The sequence below is a fragment of the Schistosoma haematobium genome, chromosome 1 (assembly GCF_000699445.3).
Source record: "Schistosoma haematobium chromosome 1, whole genome shotgun sequence".
NCBI lineage: Eukaryota > Metazoa > Platyhelminthes > Trematoda > Strigeidida > Schistosomatidae > Schistosoma > Schistosoma haematobium.
The window spans coordinates 4,805,314-4,817,289 of NC_067196.1; the positions used below are offsets into that span (position 1 = coordinate 4,805,314).

The 11,976-nt window shown below is 38.6% G+C and overlaps 1 protein-coding gene across 1 annotated transcript; it reads right to left on the minus strand.

Annotated features, from left to right (window-relative positions):
* Positions 1–6,238: 6,238 nt before the first annotated feature.
* TMED3_2 (Transmembrane emp24 domain-containing protein 3) lies at positions 6,239–11,976 on the minus strand (the record flags this gene model as incomplete). Its single annotated transcript, XM_035733010.2, has 2 exons — positions 6,239–6,952; positions 11,920–11,976. The coding sequence occupies 2 exons, from the start codon at positions 11,974–11,976 to the stop codon at positions 6,239–6,241; spliced, it is 771 nt and encodes a 256-aa protein (XP_035589828.2).

Consider the following 11,976-nt stretch of genomic DNA (forward strand, 5'->3'; position numbering starts at 1 on the left):
ATATAAGAAAGGGTCAAAATCATCCTGTGACAACCACAGAGGGATTAGTTTAACAAACATAGTATCTAAAATACTGGCCTCGATAATTATCAAACGCCTAACTAAGACTCGTGAACTACAAACTCGAGAGAACCAAGCTGGCTTTAGACCTGGTCGTGGCTGCATCGACCACATATTCACCATTCATCAGGTTCTAGAACACAGGCATACCTATCGGCGTCCGACGATGGTGGTATTTCTTGACTTAAAAGCAGCATTTGACTCGGTAGACCGCGAGACTCTGTGGCAGTGTCTGTCATTGAAAGGCGAACCACCGATTACCACGACGTGCAATGCTATCCGGTACTGGAAATGATTGGAAGAAAGTTAGGGGCGGCCAAACCAAAACGTGGCATCAGTGCTTGAAGTCACTAACTTCTAGTCGTAGCCATGTCGGTTGATGCAGACTACTTGGTTGGGGTCCGCGTGACTATCGTAACCAATGGTTGGAGACTGTTGGTATCATGGCTCAGAATCGATCACAATGGCGTCGGTGTATACACTCCCTGTCTTCCCTTAAACTAAGAGACAAAAATCACTTCATTCTTTCTGTCTACGAACTAATTCTTTCTTCCTATACTATATCCTTATTGCAACCTTTGACCTAACCACTCCTATGAATCCGCTGTTCATCTTGCTGTGCTAATGAGGTATGGCAACCTGGACCGATGCACATATGTGCCTGGTCCTACGTTGTAGCTGACTGACTTGCAAATATAATACGTTCGTTTGTGTTCACCTAGTTCTTCTCGAATTAAGTTGCACTGTTTCTGGGATTCCTAGTTCGTATAATAATTCAAATACTTCCAATCATCACAGCGTGTTGCTTCAATGTTCAGTTGGGCTGATCTATTCAGGAGTTCTTTGAAGTGGTCTACCCACTTATTCTGCCGTTTGTAAATCTCATTGATTGGTCTGTCTTCTTTGTCCTTGACTGGTCTCTCTTGTTTACTATATTTCTCTGCTAGTTTCTCCGTTGTATCATATTCCCTTCTCTTGCAGCTCGATATCCATTTATAACGAAACGTTCCTAATACATGGTATTGGAGGCAAAATATGATTGGCCACTGAGTGTGGATAAACAAGCACTTAACCTACTGACTATTAAATTTGTGGTTATCTTTCCTGTCGTTGAGTTACACTCTGGACTCACTGCTTGCAATTATATTGAATAAAGCACTATGGAGTGTGAATTTGGTTCGCAAGTCTTGAATCTGGTACGACATGACTAGTCTCATTATCGTATAATATCTGAGAACGAGAATAATACTTTAAACCATCCGTTATATCAGTTCCGAAGTTCTTCAGTGAGTGTTAATCAAACACAATTTTACATAATATGTTGGCCATTTTCATGAAACTTCTGATCGCTAAGAACCTGATAAATTGTAAACTGATATGAAAAATAAATGAATACCAAAAAGGCACTTGATAGGCACTTAGTACTGATTATCAGCATAGAGGTTGTGGAGATTATTAAGTTTTTGATTGAGATCATGAACCGATTGATGTTAGACCACGATTGAAAACCTCGCTGGTAACTAGCTTCGTGAGGGAATTCTCGGAGTTCCAGTGGGAAGCCGTGACCAGTGGAGCTGATCCGTGTCGGGTAGAGACAGGTATCTAGCTCAGTACAATAGAAGATGGACGCGCAATTTCGTGGATTGATTGAGGTTAGACATTAACAACATTGGATGCCACCTCAGTGGTCCGGTAGGTTAAGCGTTTGCGCGCGAGACTGAAGGCCCTGAGTTCGAATCTCGTGGGCGGGGTCGTGGACGCGCATTGCTAAGAAGTCCCACAATAGAATGAAACGACAGTTCAGTGCACCCAGGTTTTCGATGGTGGTCTAACATCAATCGGTTCATGATCTCAATCAAGAAAGTTAGTACTGATGTTTGTAAGACGTTCGTTCGCTAAAAGGACTGTTAGTTGCTGAATGCGTCAACCAGGCAGTATATCGCCCGTAAGAAAAACACAAGGATGAAAATGCAACTTAATTAACGAATATGCAAGAGGCGCATGAACAGAAAAGAACAAGTTAACAGTAAGATGGATAAACCCAATACAATAAAATGAATGAGTAGCATATTACATTAAAAGGCCACTCATACCACAATGTTTTTTAGAAAGAGTTCGGAAGACTGACAAGTTGAAGAGTGCTAACAACACACACATATACACACAAGCATGCTTAACACATAGACATAAGTAAAATTTACAAACTATCCACTGTAAAATGACAAAAGCTTTTATGCTTTCATCAGTTTTTGCATGAGAAATAACAAATACTTCTAAAAGTTCAAGTGACTTGAAAAGGCACATTAACAAAGGAAAGTATGAAAAAATGTATGAAGAAAAGATTGTAACGAAGAGAAATTGTTTATTCAGAAGATAACGTATAGAATAAATTAGAACTAGTTAATACACTTAGATGGAAAAACGCAGTTACCGGTGGATAAGTAGTTAGTTCAAAGGTGATTATTCTTAGAAGGTGACAGAAATGAAGACATAACAGTTTCTTATGAGTACACCTGAAGTGGTTGTCTTTTTATTGCTTAAAAATCTTGATACTGAATGAGATGACTGGAACCGGTTAAAATGAAGTACTGCTACTTGAGCGCGAATAAACTAATGAACCACATAAGATATGCATGCTAATCACAGGTTTAAGAAATTGTAATGTTGTATAAACATGTGTAACGTATTCGTGTGTAAGAAATGAAGATGAGATTGGATATTAGTAATAATGTTTGCGAAAAACCAGACAACATTGTCGGTATGAGACTATATATATATATATATATATATATATATATATATATATATATATATATATATATAACTCCGGGAAAGTAACAAAAGAAACAATATTCAAACAACAACAAGAAATGAAGATATGAGAATGTAATACATGAAGTTTTTCGTTAACTCAACTTAAAGAGGTACACACAAACATCCAGTAAAAGTGTGCAAGGATCTCTATTCCTGATATACTACTTGCGCCGACTGCTGTCTGGCAGAATAATTACCCTGACCACCACTACGTAACTTCTGACTACCAAGAGATGAATCGACGTTGTTGAATTGACAATTGGTATCCCACTGGTCGGAATTTTGGGGACGAGCTGGATGTGAGCGACGTGGGGACGTGATTTACTGTTACGACTAAAAACAAATAATAATGGTACCTTTGAGGTCGTACCTCATATGAGTCATAATAAAACGGTCACATTCAAATTACCACTGTAGAAGACAAGGAAACTAATAACTGTGTATTCATACTACTAAACTCGGCTGACGGAATGAGAAAGTTGGCATCTAACTACTAGAAAGCTATAATAAACTTGAAGAGTGGAAGTGCAGTAAGGCCTGATAAGCTGACATGGGATGCCCTGAAGAATAGTGGCTTGAGATAGTTAGCGTCAGCTTGGTGGTTTTATTAGCCTTTACAATAATTGTGTGGCTTATACCCGAGTACCTGGAGAACGAGCTACTTTAAGTAATTTTTATCTTGTGAATCTTAACAACACTGCTGGGTTGTTAAGAAATTTTGGCACGGATACAAAGCCCGTCTAGCTTTTCCCAATTGTCCGAGGACATAAGATGTCCGTACCTTTATCTTCAGTCGCAAAAACTTCGAAGTACCAGTGACGTATTGTGAGACAACTAAGTAAATGCCACGATTGAGTGGAGAGTTGAATCGATAAACGAAACTGGACCTCTAAATGTCATAGTACAAGTAAGGGTAGACAGAGTTCTCTCTTCCTCACGAAATGCTTTCATATGGCTACGCATTCATAACCACTGACAGAGGACTTCAATCCACTCCATTCTCACAGTGAGGGTGCTTTTTACAGAAGTGGGGTGATGAAAGACGAATATCCAGCGACCGAAGCGGGTTAACGGGTATGGATGCAAGTTAAAAAGACCCTTATTCTAAGCCGGTGATGCATATGAATTCTAGGATGTGAAAATAAAGTTCATTAACAGACATTGGTCACCGGCTGCCATGGCACTGCATTTTGTGATGTCACTTCACTCTACTGTGGATTAGATCCTTTGGTCGAAAGCTTGGGTGACCAGTAGGGACTCGTTGATTGCAGAAAAATGACGATGACGGTCTCCTGAAAACTTGAGAAGACCAAAATCTAGTTCTGAACGTCAGATTTCCTGCACAGTTATCGCTGATGTGCTACCTGGAACCCTACCTCTGCAACCCAGTCGTCGACTCAGATTAACCACACCGTGACCAGTTACTGTTGGCGTGGTTATACTGTTCCTTTTGAAGTACATACCTGGACTTTGATCATACCCTTGTTTACACTAATCTCATGTTACGTCTCAGTGGCCAAAATGTTCATCGTCCTAAACAGATTGTTTTGAGTAAATTGGCTGCAGATTTTGTTGCAACTAAATATCAATTTATACGAATATTCGTCAAGATTAGAACGAATAGTTTGACAGTAATTGAGCGCCGAGTATAGAGAAGTCCAGACAAGTTAGCTGGACGAAACGTTGGAATTAGTTAAATTTCAATCGCTGAGAATATTTCAAATATAATTTTCACATATAATAACTAAATATCAAGCCTAGCTTTCAATTCACCGAAAAGTATGGATGAACACCGGCTGCGTTTGCAAGACGTTATGAAAATTGCAGGTCACGTCTCATGTGACTTCTCAAAACGTCCTGCGCTTATAAGCAATGCTTCTCTACAGCTGCTTGGGATACTCCAGCGAATCATGTGTAATATGTGTGATATTGTCTTAATATGCGATGATACACATACTACGCAAATCGCGTCCAGTCAGTAGGCATGGCATATACTTTGCACTTTATAAGTGCAGAGTATTTCTACGATTGGCAGAAGCCTCACTCTTAGTGGTGAGCTCTTAAAGGTGGTCGAAAAGTTCGTGTGTTCGGGTAGTTCGATGAGCGTTGGTGGTGGCGTGAATGATGAGACCTATATACCTATATTGGACCATCTTTGACGACATTCTGAGTGCAAATGGTCGGGTCTACAATGATTTGGTGATAGCAGTCCTGCTGTGTTTGCGAAACCTGACCTGTTCGAGTCAAGGATGTTCAGCGACATTCTGTGTTCGATCGTCGTTGTCTCTGAATTGCTGGCGTTCAATTGTAAAACTATGTCAGTATTGTGCGTCTAGACATAGTAGTAATAATTTGGTTAATGTAACCATATTGAAACATAGGATTGGATATGTTACGTGTGTCATCCAAGCAACTTCCACACAGTGCAGTGTTGTCGACGCTGGGATGAGGTAAGAAAAGCGAACAAGTGGTCAGTTTGTAGCCTCGTGGTTTGAAAGAAAATTGTATGGGACTATAAAATATTAGTCCATTACGATTACCTGGACAGAGTCTCAGAGACAGTTCAACTAAGTGGCTTTTGACGTAATCAAATATGACTCAGAACTTCTCAAAAAGTCCGTGGAAGATAAGATTCCACCTAATAACCACAAACTTATCCCTCTAAGAAGACTAAATAACCTTGTGGTAATGTTTCTGAGAAACGTAATGAGGATGTAGGCTTACATTGTTCGTGAAGCAGCGATCGGGTGCACACTAGGAATTAAAAACCCTGCTACAGCCGGGGAGTACAAAGAATTCAGCCTCCACAGAGCATTTCCATGACACACACTTACCCAAGAAGCTTCGTGTGGTGAACAAATTTTCATGTAAGCTAAAAGGGGAAAGCGGGTAACTCGGAATAGTTTATACTTTCACACTAGCCAAATTTTTAAACAGTACAGACTAAAAAATAACATGAATGTTCTAAAATATGGTCAGTTGTAAGCTACGTTAGCCAGTTAACCATCTGTACCATGTAAACATCAGATACAATTCAGTTATTAATAAAAAGTAAACTAACAATCAGTGATCGTCAGCAAATATCCACTAGCCAAAAGAATGTTTTTCATAACACAAACTAAACTAATGTGTCTGAGAGGAACAAATCGCCACAAAGACAAGACAAAGTTTAAAATACAAATCGAAATTTTAAAAACTGAATCTGTACAGGTTAACAATTTGAGAAGTTTGATTGGAAATAAGATCAGAATCGATAGACCAAAAAAGAAAATAAAGATGAACGAGAGTCGATATTTCCCATGCTTGTCATTGTCTAATCCCAACTATCCTATATAGCAGAAATAATGCTAGAATTTACTCCAAATCATGTTCTCAAAGTATGGGCAGGATAACTTGTTGGGATTGCCGAATAAGCAACTTTTTTCTCACTGAAGAAATTCTTTAATATTGTGACTTGTCCAACTGAAGTTATTATCACAACAAATGTAATAATGACACTCCAAACAAAAACAGCTGAATTCAAATCTTCCGCTACCAAGAAATCACCATAATCACGATTTTTCAACTCGATCCCGAAACTTTCAGCCCGTGACAGATAATGATGCAACACCTCCACAACACTATCCAATAAAGTCATCACAGTTGGGAAAACCGGTAATCCAGCCTCCTCAGCTAATGATTCAAAATCTTCCGGCCGAATTTCAAAATATATAAGTTTGTGTGATATAGAAGAGAACTCATTACTGAAACAAAAAGAATAAGTGCCATTAGAAGGAATTGTTGTGAAAGTGATATCATCGTCTGAACCACGTTCTACATTAGAAATAATCACTTGTTTAGGATCTTTAATCACGATATCCACATCAGTTTGACCTCCGTGAATGACATGATAGCTAAATACATACTTTTTTGAAGCTGGAAGATCTTCGTAGAAGCAAATACCTTCATTATCAGGTAACTCGAAAGTCAACCGACTAGGATAACCAACTGACAATTCCAGTAGAAGATTAAACGCGAATAAACTAAGATACATGGGTAAGATTGTATGATTATATGTTTCCGTCGTGTTTACGCGTACCTACACTAATACAAAGCAAAGTTAACATAAATGAGTAATCGACGAACAATTAAATATATAAACAGTAAGTAAAAAGTACATCTTTAGTATGTAAACTGTATGCCGGACAGTGAGGGTAAATTTCATTGGATAAAATTCCGTTTCATATCTTACAATAAGCAATAACTTGAAAAAGTGCGCACAAAATGCATATATCAAGTATACACCCTATCCCACAGAATATAAGCTATATAATGGCATGTGTGCATCTAAAGACGTGGCCATTTTATAGAGGTAGAAATATTAGCGGACGACGGGACTTACTTTTCTAGAATGACTACTAACGGTGTATCATCCGGTTAATGAAACCAAGTATATCATGCTACCAGAAACAACCATTAGGGTCGACCGAAGGCCTTCTCTCTGAATTGAGTCGTCTATAAGGTCATTCAAATGTTTGTGTTTGAAAGGACCTGGGTGTGGAAATGTCAGTCAGTCAGTCAGCTACAACGTAGGATCAGGCACATATGTACATCGGTCGAGGTCGCCATACCGCATCAGCACAACAAGATGAACACCGGATTCATAGCAGTGGTTAGGTCAAAGGTGGTAATATATAAGAGAAAGATTGCAAATAGAGATATAGTACAAGAAGAAAAAATTGGTTCGTAGAAAGAAAGATATGAAATGAGAGGTCTCTTTGTTATTGACAGAGAGGAATTTCGTAGACTCAGCGAAGGATTTTGTACGTATGAGCATTGTATCAATATATACACACTGTCTCCTCTTAAAAATTCTTATCTGAAGAACCTTTTATTACCCATCACTATTAGCAATATCATTTTTATTCCTCAGTGTTTTTTGTTGACCCTTTAATGTTCATTTATAAATGTCTGAACAGGTATACGTGTAATCAGATTGTTTGGGATGTATTGGATCAATATATTACATAGTTTTGGTAAACTTTACCTTTATGTTGCAGTGCTAAAATTTATCAAAGGGACTAACTATTTTAATTTTTCTCGTGTTGATGTAAAGCAAGACAACTTGGCATAGTTCAGCTGAGTGAATATAGTTGCAAGCAGCGGTATTTTGTATGCATGTTGGTATATGCTTAAAACCTACCAAATGCATGATTTTAGATAAGATTGATTGGAAATTCTGTAAATGTCCATTAATTGTGTAAGTTACGCATATCAATTCGTAACCCTAACCTACAACCCTAGTTGAAGCAAAATTATGTTGAAAGCTTAATTCAGAGCAGAACACGACAATAATTTATGCAATCAGTAAATGAAGTTGAAAACTTATTTATTTGAACACATAAATATTGGTACAAGGGGACACCAAATATATATGCGTCACACGTGTGTGGGCTGTGATACTGCCTGGGTGCCCAAACCTAACCAGGTGGTTTTCTTGGGAAGCCACACCCAGAGCCTTCGACCTAAAGGTCTGACCCATAAGGCAGTGGAGCATAGTAAGGAGATACAGTCCCATGGTAGCCGATGACCAACGATTGGTTCATACGCCATTTGTTCCCGCAGGATACTGGAGCCCATGTGCACCATTGGTTTGGGGTCGGGCTAAAGCGCCGGACATTCGCTTTTCGTTCTCTCATTTTCGTAAACAACACCCCCGCCACAAGGGATGGCAGAAATTAATAGTAGGATATCAGATGCAAAAAGAATGAGGATTAGTCACAATGGCACAAATACATTCATTACTTATCGCCGCAATACTGAACAACCATCAATTAACGTCTGTTTCACTTGTGTCATTCTCGTATATTTAATTGACTTTATATTTGTTGGATGTTTCTATGCTGCTATGTATTGTGGTAATATGAATTATTATTTTTGTCCAACCGACTGTGGGTTTGAACAGAGATCGCAAACAGAAACTTGTGATAAAGATGAAACTGATAATAAAGATAATAATCGATCATTTATCCCCCACGAAGGACAGAAGAAACTATTGTAGGTTACATGTTGACTTGGTGGTGCAGTGATAAGCACAAATCGAACGAATGCGAGAGGCCTTAATATGTAGTCTAAGACTACTTATAAGAATTACATGTAGTCACTAGTAACTCGCCTGACACCTGAAGTAACCCCTATAGACTAGTCTGTAGCTGAACAGGTTATTATAAAGTAACACAAATATGCTGACATAGTTTCTGAATTTCTGAAGATAATAGAATCCTTTATAGTCGCTGTTAAAGCCGAATTAAGAACATTACATTCTAAAGTTAACATAAATATTTAACTCAGTCATTAAGAGTTGTGTCCGATGCAATGATCTACTTAAGGCTGTAATTACAATGGAAAACCTTTGAGAAAAAATATTGACAGAATCTGAGCCCAACATAAGAAACAGAGCAAATATTCCCAGGAAACATTGAGTGAACAAGACAATAAGACTGTGGTGAGAATAAAAGATATAACTAATCTTTGAATAACTGATTAACTAAGAACTCAGTATTATAATGGGAGCATATTTTCTGATGTATACAACCAATCAGATTTTTTATAGAATGGCTACTAAATGTAAAATGTGAAACTAAACTGGCGAAAAAAATGGGAAAAATATTTGAAAGTATTTATTCTTTAGTCTCAAGTTTCAGTAAAGCAATATTGTTAGTAGAAAATCTCAACACTACTCAATAGCGACACTAATTTTTATGGAAATATTTGAAAGTCCATAAATCAAGTTTATATCCAAAACTACACCACTCAGTTTGCAGAACATAGTTGGTGTCGTTGGTGTCAGATTGTGATGAGAATCCTAAATCCAGCCTCTGACTTTGTGAATTTAAAGCTCCTTTTTCTATGTTGACCGGTTGAGTAGAATATTTTAACCATGAAAATTCAAAGTAAAGATTTTGGCGCATCATCTTTTTAAATGACATGGAGAGAATATTCTATCCACAATTCTGATATAAATCTTTTAGGATCTCCCTCGAGATCAACAAAAGCGACTACAATTTTACAGTGGACTTAGACTCAGTCAGTATGTCAGCTACAACGTAAGACCTGGCACATATATGCATCGGTCCAAGTTGCCACACCTCATTAGCACAAGATGGACATCGGATTCATAAAAGTAGTTAATTCAGAGGTTGTAATATATAAAAGAAAGATTGTAATAAGGATATAGTACAGGAAGAAAGAATTAGTTCGTAGAAACAAAGATATGAAATAATTCTAATCTCAGTTTAATGGAAGACAGAATGTGTATACACGTACGCCATTGTGATCGATTCTGAGCCATGATACCAACAGTCTCCAACCATTGGTTACGATAGTTACGCGCATCCCAACCAAGTAGTCTGCATCAACCGACATGGCTACGACTAGAAGTTAGTGACTTCAAGCACTGATGCCACGTTTTGGTTTGGCCATCCCTAACTTTCTTTCAACCATTCCCAACACTAGTCAGCATTGTGTGTCGTGTTCAGGCATATGTAACACGTGGTCTAGCCATCTCAGTCGATGAAGATTCACAACCTCATCAACTGATTTACCATCATTCCCTAATACCCTGCGTCTAACCTCGCTATTACTTACCGGATGATCCGAGCACATGGGAGTAATATTTCTAAAACATGTGATCAAATACTAGTTACGTACAAATATCTTCTACTCTTAATGAACACATTTTTTAGCTGTAAAGTAGAACAGAACGAACTGCCGCGCAGTATACTCATCCCTTAATTGATAGACAGATATTTCGCATTCGCCATAGGTGACGTAAGTTGGTAAAAGCCAAACGGGCTTTTCGAGTCCGTGCTGAGATTTCGTCAGACATCAACTCATTAGGGCTGATCAGACTTCCAAGATAAGTGAAGTTGTCAACGCGTTCGACGACTACTTTACTCCCTATCCTTAGTTAAGATGTTGACCCAAGCCAGTCCTGAAGCAACAACTTACACCTAGAAGGAGAGAAGCGCATTTCAAACATTCTGGCATTGTTGATCAGTGCTACCAAAAGACTCTGCACTTTATCAGTCTTCACCAAACAGGACTATGTCATCTGCGTATTCTAAGTCGATAAGTGGACCTCCTGGTAGGAGATCAATACCCGAGAATTCAATCGACGAGAATGTTATTTCCATCAGTATGTCTATGATGAAGTTAAACAAAAATGGAGAAAGTGGACAGTCTTGGCAGGCACTATTCGAGGTTGCAAAAGCAGATGACTGTTCGCTGTAAGCTCTTACCCGACTAACTGTGTTCGATTAAAGAGCCTTCATAAGGTTTTTGTACTTCTGAAGTACGCCTTTCAATGACAGCCACTGACACAGAACCTCTGAGTCTACAAATTCAAATGCTGCTTTTAAATTAAGAAAGACCACCGATAAGCATGCCTGTGTTCTAGAACCTGACAAATGGTGAATATGTAGCCAGGCCTGAAGCCAGCCTGATTGTTCCGTGTTTGCAGTTTACGAGTCTTAGTTAGGCGCCTGATAATTACTGAGGCTAGTATTTTAGATGCTATATTAGTCCAAATAGTGCCTCAGTCGTTACCACAGCATGATTTTGACCCCTTCTTATATATCGGAACGATAAGTGATCGCGACCATTCAGATTGGATTACATCTAACTGCTAGATTTTAGCTAAAATACTGGTCGGCCTAATCGCAAAAACTAGACCACCAGACTTAAAGCCAATCCACCTGACTGTTGACGGTGAACAATGCCATTTATTACTGTTGACAGAGGTCCGGCAAACTAGCTTCAAAGAATTATTATTCACTAACTCGGAGAGAATCAATCTACCGAACATCAAGCTCATGACAAAGATTTGAGTCAAAGATGATATTTTGCTGTGCAAGCATGTTGTGTGTCCTGACAACAAAATCGTGAGATGCAACTCACGTTCGCAAAGAACGAGCCGTAAACATCAGGAGATAAGATTTTGTGACTTGGAAAATATATCTTTACATACATAATACACCTGAAGACTTTAGCTATATCGTATCTTACCTTTAACGTGTCAGCCACTTTTACGTCAACCGCCAGATGACAGCTTACGAGCTGCAT